The sequence below is a fragment of the Lepidochelys kempii genome, chromosome 2, assembly GCF_965140265.1.
Source record: "Lepidochelys kempii isolate rLepKem1 chromosome 2, rLepKem1.hap2, whole genome shotgun sequence".
NCBI classification, from domain to species: domain Eukaryota; kingdom Metazoa; phylum Chordata; order Testudines; family Cheloniidae; genus Lepidochelys; species Lepidochelys kempii.
In genome coordinates this window covers 188,424,635-188,445,815 of record NC_133257.1, presented here as the reverse complement: position 1 = coordinate 188,445,815, position 21,181 = coordinate 188,424,635, and the positions used below count along the sequence as shown (strand labels likewise).

Genomic DNA, 21,181 nt, shown 5'->3' with positions numbered 1-21,181 from the left:
AGTGAACACCAAGTTGTTTCTTTTAAATATAAGGACTGTTTCAAGAAGCTGAATTTTCCAGTCAACCTATCTAAGATTTAAGTTTTGATCAAGTCTCATTACCATTAAAAGTATTTATATGGCCTTCATCACAGTAATAGCTGAATGCCTCCCACAAGTGGTTGGGGGGGGGCGGGGGGAGAAAGACTACAACAACCTCCTTTTTTCACAGCCATCAAAAGGTGTTTTTTTTTATTTTAGACAGATCTGGGCAGAGGGCTTTTTGTTTCTTTGTTTTAAATGAGCCTGTGACGATGAAGATGATATTGTGGGAAAGCATGGAAAAAGAGAGGTTTTACATTTGCTCCGCATGCAGCAAAGTTAGCAATCATTCTTATTTAATCTGGTGGTGAGTTCCAAAATCTTGTTCCAGCTCCTGTGAAGGTCCATCTCCTGAAGTCATTAGTCTTCTACTGGTCAACAGCTACATTGTTTCAGTGGAACATAGCTGTCATGGGAGGTTGTGGTTACATAGAAAAAGAGGCAATATCACAATAGCCAGAACAGTTTTCTATGCAGGACTCTGAAAATAAGGATGGCTACACTTTGAACTGGACGATGAGTTCAAAGGAGTAATTGCCACCTACATTACTCTGCAGCAAAGATAAAAATTGATGCATCTTTCAAAGTGTGCATATTCAAGTTTGTTAGATTAACGTTTACAATATTTAACATTTAATTTCCAAAATATAGACGCTAGAGTTGACTAAAAGGATTATTCACCTAGCAATCAGATTCTGAGAAACATTTTACCTGTTCATCAACCTGGTTTAACAGTAAATTAGTAGCTTTAAAGGAAAAACAAGTTTTCCAACTCTACTGTATTCCATTCATGTCTCAATGTCCTGCCATCAGATACACAAATGTGCAGCACTATATTTCTTATGACGTCATCTACTGAATTTACGCATGCATCCACAATAGCTGATTTTATAAGAAACTTGGTAATGCAGAAAATGTGATCACACAGGAGAGAGTCCAATTGAGAGCAGAGTCAATATACTAAGCAAAACCAAAAATGTTTATTGTGGTCATACTTTGATTCACTATGTACATTTTAGGAAAAACATGAGGGTTTTACTAGACTAAATTCAAAAACTAGGCAAAGATGTGCAGTCTTGTTTTAGGAAACAATTACAGTAGGTTGATCATTCATTTATGCAATGTTTGGTAACAACTTCCCATGGAGTTCTAAAAGCAGATTTCACCAACTTTATTCTCCAATTGCTATTTACACAATAATTTATGTACTGTATACAGTATTAATTTCGACTAAGTCATTGTTTTTTATATTTACTTTTTTTTTTAAGTTTTATTTTGTGGCATGAAGGATTACCAAGAAACGAAGAAGTATGTGGTTTCCTAGTGTAAACAGGGTATGACAGAATGATTCAAAGCTATAAACACAAAGGGACTCCTAAATGAATAATGAAAATCCTTTATTGACTCATCTTTTTATGCTGCAGCATGGAAACAAATACCATACTCTGCCACTCTGCAGCTGGGAATTAGTGCTTGACAGGAGAGATAGAAAATAAACTAATTAGACTGTAAGGTATTCAGGACATATACTTGTCTCTTATTCTGTTCATGCACAACACCTGGCCTCCAACCCTGAGCAGGGCCTCTGGACATTAACATAATACAAATAATAATTTTGTAATGTCAAAGATATCATTAACATTTCATAAAGATACCCATTATAACACAACTAATGTTACTCATTACCTTTCCAGGTGTGAGTTCACAGAAGATAATTCCAAGGTCATGAATGTGATGTAATCCAGTAACCAAATCAATACCAAATTCTCTCACCACATCTTCAGGTAGCTGTTCATCTTGCGCAATGACCATTTCTAGTGAACCACCTGAAATGAATTCACACAGAATTCCTTATGACAGTTGTATATCAAGAAAAGGCCAGACCAATAGCCTACTATGATATTATACAGCCTCTTAAAAAAATTAAAAGGAAAATACAAAATCAATTGAAAAAAAAATAAATGTTTGCCTATCTTCAATTGCTTTGTGACTCTCCAACAGCCACAAGTTTCAAAATGTATATAAAAATAACCTGTTACTCATCAGCACTAAAGGTGTACTTCACCCAGCTGTTTTTGACGTCTGGAAAAACGGAGGCATGGAAACATCATTCTCGTATAATCACTGTACATCCTTTATACCTAGTCACTGAAACATGGGCAAATTTTGAACGTAAGACCCATGTCATCTAATTTGTCCATATGGATCACTAAAACCGATAAGAGTTCACCACTAACATCAATAATGACTACTTCTGTCAAAGAGTTCCTATTTTATGCCAAGAAGGCAGAGAGTGGGAAATTGATCTATTCTTTACTGAATTTATTTACATATTTTAGTACTCAAAACAAAATTACAACCCTGCATACATTTATATAGCATGATTTATATCAGACTTCACCTTTTATACAATAATCTTCATCTTTCTCTAAATCAACATTACTGAAAAGTGACAGAGCAAACAATTCAGTTTATAATTTTCATGAACAAATGGTTTATTTATATCACACCATGAAATTATTACGGTAATGACCATAAAAGGAGGTTATAAGAAAGCTCTTCTTCAGAGATCGAGATGTCTTAACTGTTTATATTTAACCTATGACCATATTTTTATTATTAAATTATTTATTAAAATAAAAATAATTCTATTCTAACACATCTCCTCTAATACTTCTGAAGTGGAATGTCTTCCTGTGAATTCTTCCAAAACTAGAGAGAGATTAACTTTATATACAATTTTTTAGTATAATTGTCTTGAAAACAATAACTTCAAATAGTTATATTGTAAAATCAGTAAGAAATGGTTACTTACTATAACTGTGGTTCTTCAAGATGTGATGCAGACATGTATTCCACCTAGGTATGAGCATGCACACACCCAGGTGGAATACACGGCTGTATCGATTCTAAGAAGAATTAATGTTAATGTATTTACAGCTTTAGAACAACTCGTGCAACAGTGTGCCAGATGAAATAGGGCTCAAGATCTGAGCACTTTCTTGAAGTGCTAATGTACTCTGATCTATCTCCAGAGGCAGGGGGTCCCTTGTAAAGGATTTGAAGAGAATCATAATCAGAGAAATGAAATGAGTGGGTTCACTAACAACGATTTTATTGTTTTCTTTTTCCCACTCCACAATTCCTTAAGTGAATGTTAATACCATGAAAGAAGTTGGATTAGATACACTGAAGAATGAAATCTTCTATCCACCGAATAAATACAGTATGGGTAGCAATAGTGCAAGCTTCCTACACTGCCCTGCCAACGTGCAACAAACCTATCCAGAAAAAAACAAACAAAAAAAAAAAAAACCACTTCTTGACATGGGAGAGTACTTTACGTCTTATGAGGCCATCAACAAAGGTGTCAATTAGCATTAGGAATGACAGCGGTCAGTAAGACTCTATTGCAGTGATTCTCAAACTTTTGTACTGGTGACCCCTTTCACATATCAGGCCTCTGAGTGCGACCCCCCCTCTTATAAATTAAAAACACTTTTTAATATATTTAACACCATTATAAATGCTGGAAGCAAAGCATGGCTTGGGGTGGAGGCTGACAGCTCGTGACCCCCATGTAATAACCTCATGACCCCCTAAGGGGTCCTGACCCCCAGTTTGAGAACCCCCTGCTCTATTGTTTGCCTGAGATTTTAAGAAATTTTTAATCAACTGCATTGCAATAGGCAAATTTTGCTGCTTTTATTAGACTATTTCTAACTTCCAGTTAGAAGTCAGTACATGAGCGGTCTGAAGTAATAGGTACATTTTAGGGCTCCAGTGCTGCAAAGACATATGCATGTGCTTAACTTTACACACAGCAAGTAGTCCCACTGGCACCAATGGGACCACTCACATGCATAAAGTTAAACACTGAGCAAACGTTTACAGGATTGGAGCCCAATTTACTTTCTACTATTAATTTTATGCTTACTAAACTACATACATACAAACCATATGCAAAAAGTTATGTTAAAAGCACAATAAGATTGCAGTCAAGCATACAAAAGTTTGGAACTACTAGAATTAACAACCTTATTTCAGCCCCCTTCTGCATATGCATTATGATTAAGTCTACATTTTAGTCACGGGTCTTTTTAGTAAAAGTCATGGACAGGTCACAGGCAGTAAACAAAAATTCACAACCCGTGAGAAACACTAGGTATACAAACCTCATATTGGGCCCGAAAGGGATAAAAGCCAATACTGGGCCCACATAGCCCCACCCTTCCAGACACAGGCGCCAGCTTCCAACTTTCCCCAGGAGTGCTCAACCATCACTCAGCCCCAGGCCCCGTCCCCACTCCAATCCTTCCTCCAATCCCCCACCCCCACCTCTTCCCGCCTGTGGCCCAGCCCCCACAGGCCCATCCCTTACCACCCAGTTCCACCCCCTCCCCCGAGCACACCCCATCCCTGCTCCTCCACCTCCCTCCCCGTGCCTCCTGGACTCAGTGGAACGGCTGATCCATGGCAGGCAGGAAGGCGCTAGGAGGGAGGGTAAGTAAGGAGGCCGCCAGTGGGTGGGGAACTTGGCTGCCAGTGGGTACTAAGCACCCGCTAATTTTTTTCTGTGGGTGCTCCAGCCCTGCAGTATCCACAGAGTCGCCGCCTATGCCTCCAGACCTGCAGAGCATGCTCCAACTAGAAAGGAAGCTTAAAAAAAAAAAAAGAGAGCTACCCAGCTCAGTCAAGGGGAGGAAAACAGACCTACCCTAAGGGGTCCTGAACAAGGTTGCTGAAGAAGTCTCCCTGTGAGGAATAGGACTTCATGCTGAGACCCATTGGGGCTAAAGGTTTAGCCGTCTTCTTCTCTCTTTTGTTACCTTAGATTAGACTTGGAGCCATGAGAGACAGATGGTAGAAAGCAGACCCAGGAAAGGTCATTTCAAAGGCACTATAGGGCACGGGACACTGTTGACTGGGGAGCCCGGGCCCTACCCCTGCTGCAGGAGAGGCATAAATCACATTCCAATCTCACTCCACCTTTGATAAGAGGACAAGGACATTGCAACCTAAGGTGAAGCTAAATCCATCCTCAGATGAGGAACTGGACTGAAAGGCCTTCCCACTGAGAAGCAATACGGAGTACACTACCCGCTAGACCACCTGGCTTCCGAAGGCTCTGTTACAGTCCTTTTCAGCCCTGGGCTGGAATATAACTCCATGAGGACAGATTGTGCAGAGAATTTAGCTGCTAAAATTGAAAAGGTCTCTACTGAGCATGTGCAAATTACCATTTTTCAAAAGCTTTTAACTTGGCCAAATTTGGGAGGATTTTTAGAGGGGCAGCAAAAGGCTTATCCTTGATACAAAGACCACCCCCCCCCCACCAAATTTCAAGGCTTTGTTCCAAAGCATGGAGGCATTAGACCTTTTCAAATAAAGGTTGCCAAAAAAAAAAAAAAAACCCACACTAAACACACAGTCAAAATGTATTCTCCCCTACCCTCATCCTTGGAAATAAACATTTTGGCTGGAATTTTCCGAAAAAATTCAACATGAGGCAGACATACACCATGGGAAATTTCAGCCCAAACAGTTATAGTCTGGCAAAATTATTAAAAACTGAAAACAAGGTCTGAAGTGTCAGGCAACCTTAATAAAAGGTGGTGCTACCAGCCCCATCTACAATACACATCCTTCTAAGCAAACACTTGACTGCAGTCTAAAAAATGCTTGCGGTATCAAGGCACCTTTCTAGTATGTGATACTGTTTTAAAAAATATTTACTTCTGTACACTTTTATGACAGAAAATATTTAACATAAGAGAAACCTATTTTAGACCAACACTGAATCCACTGAAGTATCTGGATGTTGATCAATAGTAGCCAATATCTGCTAAACAATTTCCTCCCAATGATAAAAGGAAGAGTATGAGAACTACAGGAACTCCTCACTTAAAGTCATTCTGGTTAACTTGTTTCGTTGTTACATTGCTGATCAATTAGGGAACGTGCTCGTTTAAAGTTGTGCAATGCTCCCTTAGAACATTGTTTGGCAGCTGCCTGCTTTGTCCACTGCTTGCAGGAAGAGCAGCCCGTTGCAGCTAGCTGGTTGGGGCTTGGAACCAGGGTGGACCGGCAGCCCTCTTATCAGCTCCCCGCTTAGTTCCCTGTGCAGCAGCCGCCCAGCAGGCTATCAATTGCCTGCAGTTCAGCTGTCCCTCCCCCCACTGCCATGTGCTACTCCTGCCCTCTGCCTTGGAGCTGCTCCCCGAGCCTCCTGCTTGCAGGGGGGGGGTGCGCGCGAATATCAGGGTGTCCACCTCCTCCTTGCTCCTGCACCCCGCTTACCCCATCTCCATAGAGCAGGGGGACACATGACAGGGCTCAGGACGGAGGGAGCTTCCTGGCAGCAGCTGTGGTCTCAGCTTGCTGATTAACTTAAAAAGGTAGCGTACTTAAGACTGGGTCAGCATACTTAAAGGGGAAATGCACATCTCTCTCACACACACTGTCTCTCTCTGCCACACTGTCTCCCCTCCCTCCATTTCTGCTGCCTTGTAGAGTGTGAGGCTACATTAACAATGAGTTAACCCTTGAGGGCTCAGCCAATTGCTAGTTCATCATTTAGCAGTAAGGCATTCCCTGGGAAATATCCCACCCTCTGACTTCACCACCTCAACCAAGCTTCACAATCATCATTGCTGTGTACAGCATTAAATTGTTTAAAACTGTGTGTGTCTCTGTATATATATATATATTTTATTTATTTATAATTAAAATATAGTCTTTCATCTGGCAAAAAAAATTTCCCTGGAATCTAACCGCCCCTATTTACATTAATTCTTATGGGGAAATTGGATTCACTTAACATCGTCTCGTTTAAAGTCACATTTTTCAGGAACAGAACTACAACGTTAAGTGAGGAGTTACTGTATCTCTGCATTATTGCCCAGGTTCCTGAACCTTAAAGTGATTTCCTTTATACATTTGTTTTGAGCGGTTTTAATAATTGAGACATTCCTTCAAAACAACTCAGTAACCCCATAAACTTATTAAATCATTAAATAAATCATCATCATAAAAAAAAACCATACCAAATTCTTAAGCTCCTGTTTTAAGGTTTTGTTTTTAATCACTTTATTTTAGAAGACTGCATATAAAATAGTCCAACTCAATAAGGCCAAAATACAGAGAAAAATATGGGGGGGGGGGAGGGAGGGAAGAAAGCACAACAAATTTTATACTGGATCTGATCAAGAAAAAAAAAATCATTCATGTTGTTGCAAGAGAGATATGTTGGATATTCAAAATGGAATACATTTTCCACACTTCAAAAGCTATTTTCAAACTGAACAAATTTAATGAAGGACCTAAGACTTGTTGTACTTAAAAATATGGTAACTAAGATTTTTTAGAAATATCATGATTATGTTGAGCCTTAGTAGAAACTGTATGATTGCCAGAAATGATTAATACTCTCTCTATATTTAACAAAAGGCTGCCTGTTCAAAGGTGACCATATTTGCCAACAGAAAAGGAATACCTGTGGCACCTTAGAGACTAACCTCCTTTTCTTTTTGCGAATACAGACTAACACGGCTGCTACTCTGAAACCTGTCATATTTGCCAACAAATTAGACTAGAAAAATATGCCAAAGTTTTCAAACTTAGGGGTATAAAGTTAGTCACCCAACTCCATAATCATACACTTGATTAGAAGTGGCCTGGCTACGTCAGAGGTGTTGAGAATCTGCAGCTCCCATTTTCAGTGGCATTTGAAGCTTCATAGCACTTCGAGAACAGAAAGTTTATTTTATTTAGGTCCTTACTAGGAAGCCAATGTTAGGCAGCCAAATTTCAAAGTTTGACCTCAGTATCTAGCCCACTTATTTCTGTCAAACATGGGAAATAATGCTATCCTAGAGTTCAAACCATGCACGTCATAACAACTGGATAAAGCCCTTCAATAAACCTTTTTTGGATAACATAGAGATAACCTAATACAGACCAAAGAATCACCCAGTTCACAAAGCATAGGGCAGTCCTCACGTTCATTCAGCTCCAAAATTGGTGCCTTAACATAAAAGAAAGGATGTTTCAAGTCAACTGGAAGAGATGGCTTAATTCATATAACACTAGCCAGCAGACTCCCCTTTTGATTTCCAAAAAGGAAAATGAAGCAATATCTTTCATCCGGTCAAATTTATGTTTTAGGTTTACTGGCATATTTTCTATTCTTTTAATTCTCAAAAAATATTTAGGAAAGTACCAAAAAGATGACAGGTACTAGAAATCTAACCTTTCCTTGAACAACTTTTATCTATTCATCCCCTTCAAGAATTCATAGTGGTGCTCTGCAAGTTGCAGCAGAGGCATCATCAGCCAAGCTATTTAAATCCAATTATATTGTTTCATATCAGTTAACTCTTGAAACACACATTGAAGTGGAAGAGAATACAACTGGAGGCATTTTTCTAGGAATCCAGTTGTAAATGATTTCTATATGCTAACTTTCTACTAAAGTTTCTGACCTTTCATTTATGTTTTTAAATAGACTGTCAGGAAAAAAAGTTAAAATTTACATTTTGAATAAACTTTTTTCTGTTATAAATTTATGACATGAAATTCCCATTTAACATATTTTATTTAGTTAGCATCTCTTACCTGTGCATAACTCCACTACAAGCCAGAGATGGTTGCTTGTTTCATACCATTCATGAAATGTTACTATGTTCTTGTGTCTAATTTCATGTGTAAGACGAACCTGTAACAGAATATTTATATATTGTATTTGGAGAGTTGCATTCATATATTAGCGTTTCGAGGGTGGAGTGGGGGAGGGAGAGGGAGAGATGCAATCCAAAGTAATTCTAGTTTCCTTTCTCCCCATCTTGTTAGCTTTTCAAATGCCACCAAATTTTTAAGAAGTCACATTCCTACTCAAATCATGCAATCAAAAATACAGAGGGAAGGTACCTTTTGGCACAAGCCCACCACCCACCCCAACTTCCCTATGTTCAGAACTACAGTCAATTTTCCTCAAAACAGTTCAACTGGTTAACAAAAAAACAACAGTTTAAGAAAGAAGGCCAGGGTCAGCATAGCTATCCAGTGACAGAAGAAAATATTCCCATGTTGTAGATCAGAGTTCAGGGTCAAAGTTACGTCCCTAGTTTCTGTGCCAGTGAGAGATAGAAGTGTGAAAGAAGCAGGTACAGTGAGTACTGGAGAAGGAAAGAGTTTTCCATTATTCTTGAGTAATCCCCTCTGGTCAGCCAAATATCACTGAGAGGTGCCCAGGAGCTACATTTATGTTGAAAGATGGGTCAACTCCAATAAAGTACGGTTCACAGCTTTGAGGGACACGGGGGAAAATAGTAGAAATTTCTCCATTCCCCTTTTCCATCTTAAAAAAAAAAGGAAGGAAGGAAGCCTAAATGTGCAACATTTACTGCAGTTTGTGGTAGAAGAATTGCTGGATATGCTCAATACAAAAAGTAACAAAATATTCTGAGCATTTTTAACCAAGGATATAACTTCGTAGTGACTCAGTAAGTGTTGATTACTGAAACAATAAGAGAAAGTACTTAAGACAATGTATATATGGGAGAGGAGGGAGGCTGGTACTTCAATTGACTTGTATTTTCCCAGTGAACACTGCAGTAACAAAGTAAAAACAATCACTACATTTATGACAGCTTCTATGACCAGCACAAGTTAACCTCTTATGAGCAGATGTGTTTACATCTGTGCTAAAAAAGGACTGAAATTAAGTGAGGGACTTTAGGAGGAATCCATGACTTAACACCTACAAAAAACCCCATTTAAGCTATGGGAATTTGGAATCTAAAATCTTAAAACATTGCTATAAATTGACACACACACAAGGTAGGTGAAGTAATGTCTTTTATTGGACCAACTTCTACTGGTGGAATGTACAAGCTTTTGAGCTCCACAGACCAGAAGAAGAGCTCTGTCTAGCTAGAAAGTTTCTACCTTCCATCAGCAGACATTGGTCCAATAATGGATATTATCTCACCTGCTTTGACCAACAAGGCTACAACAACAGTGCAATCAACTATAAACTGTGACAAATTAATTGTATGTGAAGTAGTACCTGGTATTTGTATCTACATTTCCCTACCAAAATAGTAATAAACATTATTCTTACCCAGTTGGTTATTTCAGCTCTTTTGCATTTATCAGTGCAAAGAATTGCAACAAAATTAATAGTGCCTTTTCTTCTTCCTTTATAAACAACTGTCTTGCTTCCTCTTCCAATCTCTTCATATAGAATAAAGTTCTCCATGTTTAATACGCTTTACATCCAACAAATTAAGAAATGGGTTGTTTTCATCACTAAAACATCATATTGAAAGAAAGAAATTCAAATTTATTAAATGTAAATATGTAATCATTATTTTCTTAATTCTTAAGATATGGCATTTAATACAAAAAGGTACCGTTCGTGTGATTAGCAATAATGATTGACCTTACAGAAAGTTTATAAACAAGACCTCCCACAACTAAGTCTAATCAACATTTTACACAGAGGATAATATAAGAGTCACAATATTAAACTCGAAACTGCAAATTCTAAACAAAACTTAATCTACAAAGCCCTGCCTCTACAGCCATGACATTACTAGGGAATTTTGGTCTACTAGCAGTTCATCTATCTTGGCACTAGCCCTAATGGAGCCAAGGACCCCAGCAGCTTCCAATGTTTTTACCACATCAATTAAACCTGCTAAGAACCAGAGGTAGCATGTATGAGTGGGAATATCTTGAAATTCCCTAGTGTAGAGAAAGATAATGGAAAGTTATGTTTACCAACTGAGCTGGTTTTGTGTTTTGAGATTCAAGGCAATTCCACATAAACTAACTTCTAATTTTCCCATCAGTTTTATCGTTTTTTGACTTCGAAATCTAGATAATACCGTACTGTTGCTTCCAAAGAAATATTTACAATTTATTAGTAATCCTCAATGTAGTCTCATTTGTACATCAGAAAAAATGTAAGTAGTTCACCATGTTTAGTAAGAAGTAAAGCAGACCTTTTTAATCTGCGTATTTATGTTCTGTATCTGAGCACATTAAGTAATAGGAGCTATTTTGTCTTGGTCTGAGTGAGCCTTTACTTTGAATTTCAAACAGTACTGGTAGCAAAATATCATAACAACTAAAACATATGAAGGGAAAATACATATTTATAATTCTGCTTCTCTGGAGACAGCTTTCTAAGAAGATTCTCATTCCCTGGCCTTAGACTTCCACTGTCTGAGACAATGAAAGTATCAGCTCTACAGCAGGGATTTATTTTGTTTCTTAAAAGAGGAGTAAAATACTGCTTTAAAAAAATCCCAAGAGACTATGAATGCTGAAGCCTGTAGGAAATGTAAACCATAAGTAGAAAAAAAAAAAAAAGCACTTTGGCAAACTTCAAGTGACGGACATCACAAAGACATTTTTATTTTATTTTGGGATGGGAGAGTTTGGCCTCCTCTACTTGGGAAACAAACTCTGAAGAACAGATTCCAAAATGGGATTCTCTCCTGGACGCAGGATGTAAGCAGTAATACTCTATACATTTCTTCTCTCTATGAGTGCACAGAGAGCTGTTTTGCAGTTGTCAGATGGGAGATTGCTTTAGGACACGCAGTGTTGACAGCCTTGCCTCTCATCAACTGAGCCTTGATGTCTTCCTCTTTCAGGCCAGCTATGTCATGATAAAAAAAAATGCACTCTGACACTATTTAGACAGTCCTCCTGATAATTACTATAAAATAAAGTTAGGAAGATTTTTCAAGTGCTTTTGTCTGCCCCAAAGACCACCTAACTTCAAGGTCTCGGGAAAAGAGCTGCAAGTGTGAGAACAAAGGAAGGATGATAACTTTAATGAGCCTATCACCCTTATGACAAATCTTGGATGAGTAAAACTTTAAATAAAGCGATTGAGCCATTCACTCACGCTACAAGCAGAAATTCCTGCCACCAGGATGTCATAAATATAAAGGGAAGGGTAAACACCTTTAAAATCCCTCCTGGCCAAAGGAAAAACCCTTTCACCTGTAAAGGGTTAAGAAGTTAGGATAACCTTGCTGGCACCTGACCAAAATGACCAATGAGGAGACAAGATACTTTCAAAGGTGTGGGGGGAGGAGAAACAAAGGTTCTCTCTGTCTGTGTGATGCTTTTGCCGGGAACAGAAAAGGAATGGAGTCTTAGAACTTAGTAAGTAATCTAGCTAGATATGTGTTAGATTCTGTTTTGTTTAAATGGCTGATAAAATAGCTGTGCTGAATGGAATGGATATTCCTGTCTTTGTGTCTTTTTGTAACTTAACGTTTTGCCTAGAGGGATTCTCTATGTTTTGAATCTAATTACCCTGTAAGGTATTTATCATCCTGATTTTATAGAGGTGATTCTTTTACTTTTTCTTCAATTAAAATTCTTCTTTTAAGAACCTGATTCTTTTTCATTGTTCTTAAGATCCAAGGGTTTGCGTCTGTGTTCACCGATGCAAATTGGTGAGGATTTTTATCAAGCCTTCCCCAGGAAAGGGGGTGTAGGGTTTGGGGAGGATTTTGGGGGGAAAGAAGTTTCCAAGCCGGCTCTTCCCCTGTTATATATCTGTTAGACGCTTGGTGGTGGCAGCAATAAAGTCCAAGGGAAAAAGGGAATAGTCTGTACCTTGGGGAAGTTTTAACCTAAGCTGGTAAAAATAAGTTTAGGGGGTTTTCATGCAGGTCCCCACATCTGTACCCTAGAGTACAGAGTGGGGAAGGAACCTTGACACAGGAAAAAAAGATTTTCCATGTAAGAATCTTCATCTCACAGGAACTGAGTATTTTAAAAGGCGCTTTCATCAGATCACATTAATATCCTACAATATAGGGGGTGAGATATTTGCAAGAATCAGACTTCACATGAAAGTGCAGTCAAACAGACCTATAGATATGTATCTAAGCTCTCACCTTATATTACTTACATCAAAGGAGACTACACAGTTTACCCATTCCAGATCTGCAACCTCATGCATAAGATTCTTAAGCTCCTGAAGTTTCCTTTGGGGAACACAACTGACCAGGATGTAGGACTCCCACCCCCACAAGGTCTAACTAACCCTGCCCATGAAGTCACAGTTGTCCACAGCTTCAAAAGTTGTAGCCACAAAGTAACAAAGAAGAATCCCAGTTCTGCAGCTCATGATTTTGCCCCTATTCCCATCCCAGTACTATAAATGTGGTGGGTCTTCTCTCTAGCAAAAAGCTCTCATGAGCAGGATGTGAGACATAGCCAGCAGCATCTTCTAGGAAATTTTTTTTCCCTCAACCATCTGTGAGAATGAAGCAGTTGTGTGAGGGATCTGCCACATCTTAACCAGATGGCCCAAAGTAAGGTTCAAGGATACAGCAATACTATTGGTGAGAGGTTCCTGGCCCAGCTAACTCTTTTAAGGCTTTCGCAGATTACTGAGCCAGCTGAAGATCAGCTTTTCTTCAACAGCTTCTTCAGAAAAACTGGCCAAAATTAGGATCCTCACCTGTGGAATCAATACTAATATTCCTCAGTAATAGAGGTGTATTTGGCAAGAGATACACTTTCTGGCTCATCTGAATCCAAAGAGCAGCAATAGCTGCATCATAGCCTCTAACACCGATGGGGAGGGGGTACTGTCAGGGCCAGAAATTCTTGCTTCAACAGTGCCAACTCTGGGACACTTGCATTGGCCTTGACAATAGGCCACATCAAGCAGTCAAACAAACTGCCCATATAGAATGAAAGGAATGTCTGAAGAATGGCACTGTAGGATTTGTGGTACCCTTTCAGCTTGGCATCAAAATTATCTGTGTTAAAGCAATGAAGAAATCAGGCAGAACAGCATGCAGAAATACCCAAAATAATAGTTTTAGAACATAACAGATCTGACTGGAAGGTAGGTTTAGGACACTAAGCTACCTAGAAGAGGAGCTTGCATCCAGAAGGGCTGGATTCGTAGCCATTCTGACTCTGTTCCTCTGGGGACCTTCTTCTCTGGCAACAGTTAAAAATGATCTAAGTGGAGGGCAGGATCCCTACCCCGCAGGGGCAGCACATGCTGGTCCAAAAAGGTCTGGCTGATGGTCGAGAACCATGGTATAGACTTTTTTTTCCTGAGGCCCCCTCAACATGCTATAAAAACTCCCCGACCCACCTGTGCCACAACTGTTTTTCTGCATACAAAAGCCAGGGCCAGCAAACGGGGCAGTTGCCTGGGGCCCCACACCACAGGGGTCCCCCATGAAACTACATTGCTCAGGCTTCAGCTTCAATCCTGAACGATGAGGTTTAGGGCCCTGGGCTTCAGACCCATGCAGTGGGACATCAGCTTTCTGCCGTAGGCCCCAGTGAGTCTAATGCTGGCCCTATTTGGCGGACCCCCTGAAACCTGCTCACAGCCCCAGGGGACCCCAGACCCCTGGTTGAGAACCACTAGTTTATGCTGCTACACTCAAGACTTTAAAGTCCTTACCAGCTAGGGGAGTTTCCCCAGTCTCATGCTGGCGAGCTGAGATCCAGGAGCAAGGTTCCACAGGGATTGTTAGGGAAAACTGAAATACTATTTTTTTTTTAAAAAAAAGGCTCCAATACATGTAACTAACAAAGCTGTTCTAATTTTTCACCAGACTCATTGGCTTGTATATTGCAACCCACCTTTCCCCTGTTAGCACGTTCACATTGTAAATCAGGGTGGGCAAACATTTTGGCCCATAGGTGCCAATTCCGTGGGTGATCCAGGGCTGGAGCACCCAGGGGGAAAAATTGGTGGGTGCTATGCATCCACCGGCAGCCAAGCCTCCCCACCCCACCCCACCCCACCCCGCCTCCCATCCCAGCTCACCTCACCTCACCTCACCTCCACTTCCTCCCCTGAACGCGCCGCGTCCCCACTTCTCCTCCCAGTGCTTGCTGCCACAAAACAGCAGTTTTGCGGCATAACAAGCTCTGGGAGGAGGAGTGGGAATGCTGCACGCTCAGGGGAGGAGGCGGGACCAGGGCAGTGATTTGGGGAAGGGGTTGGAATAGGGGCAGGGAAGGGGTGGACACTTTGGGGCAGGGCTTGGAACAGGGGCAGGGCAGGGATGTAGTCAGGGCAGGGCCAGGGATGGAGGTGGGGGGGAGGTCAAGCACCCACCAGCAGAAGTCAGCATCTATGTTTTGGCCTGAGGGCCACATCTGGGTATGGAAATTGCGGGCCATTAATGCTCACAAAATTGGGGGCTGAGGTGCGGGAGGAGGTGAGGGCACTAGGGTGGGGCCCGAAATGAGTTTCCTAGCCAGGACCCTAACTCCGACCGGGGTCTTTGGGTGCCACCATAACGTACATATTCAATAGTAACTGATCTCGGACTATTAGTTAAACAGCTCATCAATTCCACCGTCTAATTTATCTGCTCCGAGCCCTCTCTCTGCTAACACGTCTCGACCATTCACGGATGGGCGGCCGAGCCCGGAGCTCCCCACAGGCTGCTGGAGGGCCACGGGGCTGGCGGTGGCAGCCCTATGGCTCGGGACATTTCACCCGCGCCTGAGCCCATGCAGCCGCGCTGGGGAGCGGCTCAGCGCCCACAGCGGAGACCCTCGGGCGGGGAGGGGGGGAAGTCGGACCGGCCCCTGCAGCCTCCAGCGGTGCGCGCCCCCCTTCTCTGCAGGGACCCGAGCCCAGCGGGCAGCGGCCCGGCCCCGCGCCGGGAGCGGACAGAAGCGGGACCGCACGTGCGCGGGGGGGGGGGGGGCAGGGTACCTGACGCCAGGGCCGCCGCGGGTCGGTGACAAGACGCTGCCGCCATCAACCGAAATCCTCGAGCCCCGCCCCCCACCCGGGGGCCACTCCACGGCGGTTGGCCGGGGGAGCCGGCCGGGAGGAGCGCGCCCGGGGGCCCCGGAACGACAGACGCTACCCCCCAGGAAACGCACCGCGGCCAGGACCGGCCCGGGAGAGAGGACGAGTCCGGCGGCGCGAGACCCCGAGCCGCTCGCCGAGTACCCAGCACCCCTTCAGTCCCGTGTGGTCTGAGCCAGCCCCGCCCCCGTATCTAAGATACCGCGTCCGACGCCGGAAACCGAACGGAGCAAGGATTGGCCACGCAAATGCGTACGTGTAAAGAGGCGGGGCTGCCAAAGGCGCTTGGCCCAGCTGACGGGTTCCGGGTGAGGTTACCTTGGGCAGGGGCAAGAGTTCGCTGCGCTCCAGCTGTTTCCTTCCCGGCTCCCATGACCCTGCCTGCTCCTGATCTTGCCCTTGTCCCCTCTCCTCCTCCTCCTCCGGCTGCTGCTGCTTGTGTGCTGGCCCGGGCCCAGGGGTGCTGAGAGCCACTGAACTAAACTGTAACCCTGCATAGAATGGAAACCGCTTCAAGCCAGGAGGTGGGGTGGTATCCCCAGCTCCTATGCCCATGCCCGCCACTGCAGGGCGGGACAGATCCAAACGGGGAGGCCGGAAGAGCTGGTGGCCTAGAGCAGGGATTTGGGGCTCCTGGTTTCTCTGCTTGGCCGTGAGGCTTGTCTACATTGTACTCTCCAACCCTGCTTTAACTCACATGGCTGGAAACCTACCACCCACAGACATGTTATACTCATGGCAGTTAACCCATGTTAATGTGTGATTAGAAACAAGTTCACAAGCCCGTATGTGACCCTGGGTATAGCACTAAACTTGCCAATTCCCCAGTAATCCCCTCTCTGCCAAAAGGATCATTGTACAGGTGAGTTGCATCATAAGCGCATTTAACTTACGTGAATTCAACTATATGCGTTCGGCAAAAAAAAAAAAAAAAAAGAAAAATAACAAGATACCTGTAAATAGTGTGGGCAATTCCGCCCACCATTCCACTCAATGAGCGTATGCCCCAGAGCGAGCATGAGATGGGAGACGTGAATCTGCTGTTCCCTCAGTCGGTCTCAGTTCCCCTGTGCCTCTCATAGTGTGAGCATCTTGCCGCGCTGAGTGTGATTCTAGTGTTTAAAGATACTGTACGTATTTTTCTTACAACATGGCCCCTAAACGCAAGCCAACTACTTCCTCTGGTTGCCAACCGAAGAAACAGCGATCTGTTCCAACACTGGAGCAAAAACTGGCTGTGTTGGATTTACTGAGAGAAGGTATGCCGGTCTCCAACATGGCGCATAAATATAGCCGCAACAAATCTAGCATCCGTGCCATCAAGATTTGAGAGAGAGAAATTCATCAAACCATGGCATCAAGTGCTCCAATAACTGCTAAGGTGACAAGCCAGGTGCATGATAAGGCTTTAGTGAAGACTGAAAAGGCATTAAACTTATGGTTGGAAGACATGAACCGTAAACGTGTGCCTATCAATGGCAACACGTTGCAAGAAAAGGCTCTTAGTCTCTATGCGCTGTTCAAACGTCCTGCCAAAGAGAGACAGCCTTCTGATGAGAAGGAATTCAAAGCCAGCCAAGGTTGGCTTAAGAATTTTAGGAACCGCTTCAACCTCAAAAACGTGCAGACTACTGGTGAAGCTGTATCTGCCAATGAAGAGGCAGCAAAAGCCTACCCCAAACAATTAAAGAAAATCATAGAAGAAAAGGGCTAACTTCCAGAACAAGTTTTTAATGCTGATGAGACTGGGCTCTTCTGGAAAAAAATGCCCAACCGCACTTACACTTCAAAATCAAAAAGACAAGCCCCTGGCTTCAAAGCAGCTGAGGACCGCGTGACTGTGTTGTTTTGTGGCAATGCGGCTGGGCATTTGATAAAGCTGGGCTTGCTCTACAGGACTGCAAATCCCCTTGCCCTAAAAGGCAAGAACAAAAATCTCCTGCCTGTGTTCTGGCAATCAAATAAAAAGGCTTGGGTGACAGCAGCATTATTTCTGGATTGGTTCCACAAGTGTTTCATTCCAGAGATTAAGCGGTGCCTCGAAGAGGAAAGAACTTGACTTTAAAGTGTTGCTGATCGTAGACAATGCTCCTGGCCATCCTGCGGCATTCCAGTTTGCGCATAACGATGTTGAAGTCGTCTTTCTCCCTTCCAATACCACCTCCAGCCTCTCGACCAAGGCATGATTTGCTGTTTCAAGGCCACGTACACGAGGCTTACATTCTCAGGGATACGTAGCGCTATGGATGCTGATCGCAATCTTAATGTGATGGAGTGTTGGAAGTCCTTCAACCTTACTGATTGCATCACTTACATTAAACAGGCAGTGGATGCAATCAAGCCTGAAACAGTCAATGTATGTTGGCGAAACCTATGGAAAAAATGTGTGAATGATTTTAAGGGTTTCCTGACCATTGACAAAGAAGTGAAATGCATTGTTCAGGTGGCCAGGCAAGTGGGTGGTGATGGCTTCATCCACATCCTTGAGGAAGAAATTGAAGAATTAATTGAGAGCCATAGAGAAACATTGAGTAACGAAGAGTTAGAGGAACTGATAAAATCGTCTACAGAAGATGAAGATGATGACGACGAACAGAAAGAGCCAACAAGTTGGAATCTTCATAAATTTGCTGAAGTGTTCCAAGCAGCGAAATACTTGAATGATTTAAAATCACATGTAGTATTACGGACGATTTGAGACCGTATCAAGAAATGTTTGAGCAGCTCAAGAGACAACAGTGACAGTTGCTGATCACTGTGCTTTTCAAGGAAAAACAACCAGCAGCAGATGAGCCTACGCAATCAACTTCTTGAGCTGAACCAGAGCCAACCACTTTGTCTACGACTCAGTCTCCGTCACCTCCATCTCCTGGATCAACATCAAGCCCCGACAACCCCCTGTAATTACCCCCTGTAATTAAAAATACAGTACTGTAAAATTATATTTTGCATATGTACTCTTTATTATACACTGTACATTACTGTATACATTATACATATTACTGTACAGGGTTGTATACACAAAACCATGTACAGTATACTGTACTTTATGGGCAATTTAAGGGATTTTCAAGGGTAATTTTGACTATACGCAATTTTTGCCTTACACGCTGACTTTAGAACCTAAGTCCCCGCGTAAGATGTGACTCCACTGTAATTAGCCATCTCCCAGGCCATTTGAAAGGCTACGTTAACATTTGTAAAGTGCTTTGAGATCTTTCAATGCAAAGCAGTGGGTAACTAAAGGTTATTAGTATTCAAAACAGTTTTTATATGTTTTATTCTGTGCAGCAATGACCTGTATACCAGGGCTGTCCAACACTTTACGTTACAATTTACTGTTTTCATGTGCTTGTAGCTTTGTCCATTGGGCTGACATTTTTCATGTCTAGTGTCTGCTTCAAGTTCAGTTTTCTGGGAAAGTTTGGTCCAATAAAGTTCAGCCATTTTTAAGGTCAATGAAAAATAGTTAGTTTTAGCTTTGTAACAAAATAAATTATATTTTTAGCAGTTCAAGGCTTCAGGGGGGTTGGAACAGGGTCTTGACATTTGTCAGGAGATGACTGCTGAAGATAGGTGAGAGATTTTGCTGTCCTCAAGTAAATCTCTTTAGATTTCACTAAGTTGTAAGCAGAAAATTGTTATTTGTACGTGCATAGTAAAACATTAAATGCTTGCTCACTTTTTTGAATGTTCAAATTCTTCCTCTGTTGCACAGTACTTCCTCCCAACCCTTACAGAGACATCTGTGGTCTAATAACTGAAACTAAACACAAACAGAATGGATTTCCCTTGTCTTCTTTCTTCCACATAAATGAGTATTTAACTCACAGTATAAGTAAAATGAATAAATAGATGTCACATAGTTTCTTGTCATCATCACAGAAAAAGTGGGCCTTAAGTAGGGATTAATTTAGGTTTATAATTAATGCGTATCTGATTCTTAGGTCTCTTAAGGATAGCAGATATAGTTTAAAAGAGGAAGCGTGGTCTAATGGTTAAAGCACAGAACTGGGTTTTATTCCTGGATTTCACAGTGACTTTGTGTGTGACATTAGAAAAGTAACTTTCCTCTCTCTGCTTTAGTTTCTCCAGCTATAAATGACAAAAACTAAATCCAAATAACTAAGTTACTCCCTTTGTGATTCTCCCAGAGTGTCCTGTCATATGTATGTTAGATAATAAGTTTAGGACAAGGATGGTCTTTATTTTTGTGTGATGGACAGTGCCAAATCCAATATTAATAAGAAATAATAGTAACAAATTACGAAATGGGAAACAGTGCCTATGTTATCTGGAGTGTTGTGAACATTAATGGATGTAAAGAACTTGAGAGCCTCATATGGAAGTTACTATAGCAGTACAAAGTACTGTAAATCAAAACAAACAAATGGAAAGTTTGTTTTTGTCATCTTTAATTTTATTAAATAAATATTTTTAAACAGAGACTTTAATTATAAGAGCACATCCACCTCTTAGCAAGCAAATCCTATCAGACAAGCCACAGATTCAGTCTTGCAAAACAAATCTCTTCATAAGAAAGCCTTACAATATGAATAAATTCAGATACGGGTAGCTATATTGGCTCATACCATTTTTTTCCCAACTGCTTTTAACTAAGAAGTTATGAATGTCTTTGCTGATGCAAACTTCACTGCAAATATGGTAAGTGGCACGGGCTGAGGGAATGTACTGGCCGCCACTTCCCACAGCCCCCATTGGCCGGGCACAGCGAACCGCGGCCAGTGGGAGCCACGATCGGCCAAACCTGCAGACGTGGCAGGTAAACAAAACAGCCGGGCCCACCAGGGGCTTTCCCTGAACAAGCGGCGTCCCAAGTTTGGGAAACACTGATTTAAGGTTAATCTTTCTGACAAATTTTTGGCTGATCCAAGAGACTGAATTTTCTTTCTTGTCACTTTTTGTCTGTATTCATATTGATCTTGTATATCAGGGGTTCTCAACTTTCTCCACTTGGGTTTTTTATCATGGTCCCATTTTCACAGTTATTGCAGTCAAATACTTTGGGATCATTATGAAACCAGGACTGGTTTTCAGAGGGGAGCTTGTGGGATGTAGTCTGCTGATAAGGAGTCCTAGTGCTAGAAGGTGGAGCGCTGACAGGTCACGGGTAAGTTCTGCTGAGCAGGTGATGGGTGCTGGCTAGGAGGAGATGGTTTCTAGGGGCTGTGAAAGTAGGATATTGCTGGGTGGGAGAGTGCTTCCTCCTGCCACTGCCTCACTTACGTTGTGCTCTGCTCC

At 42.1% G+C, this 21,181-nt stretch overlaps 1 protein-coding gene across 3 annotated transcripts in view; it reads right to left on the bottom strand.

The window, feature by feature from the left end:
* Nucleotides 1-15,985, bottom strand: part of ULK4 (unc-51 like kinase 4) — a 388,751-nt gene extending 372,766 nt beyond the window's left edge. For all 3 annotated transcript variants that reach the window (XM_073333132.1, XM_073333131.1, XM_073333133.1), the window contains exons 1-4: nucleotides 15,821-15,985; nucleotides 10,205-10,392; nucleotides 8,698-8,797; nucleotides 1,768-1,907 (exon numbers count right to left, since the gene is read on the bottom strand). In XM_073333132.1, coding sequence (XP_073189233.1) covers nucleotides 1,768-1,907; nucleotides 8,698-8,797; nucleotides 10,205-10,342 — 378 coding nt within the window. In that variant the 5' untranslated portion in view covers nucleotides 10,343-10,392; nucleotides 15,821-15,985. The remainder of the gene's footprint in view (nucleotides 1-1,767; nucleotides 1,908-8,697; nucleotides 8,798-10,204; nucleotides 10,393-15,820) is intronic.
* Nucleotides 15,986-21,181: the final 5,196 nt, after the last annotated feature.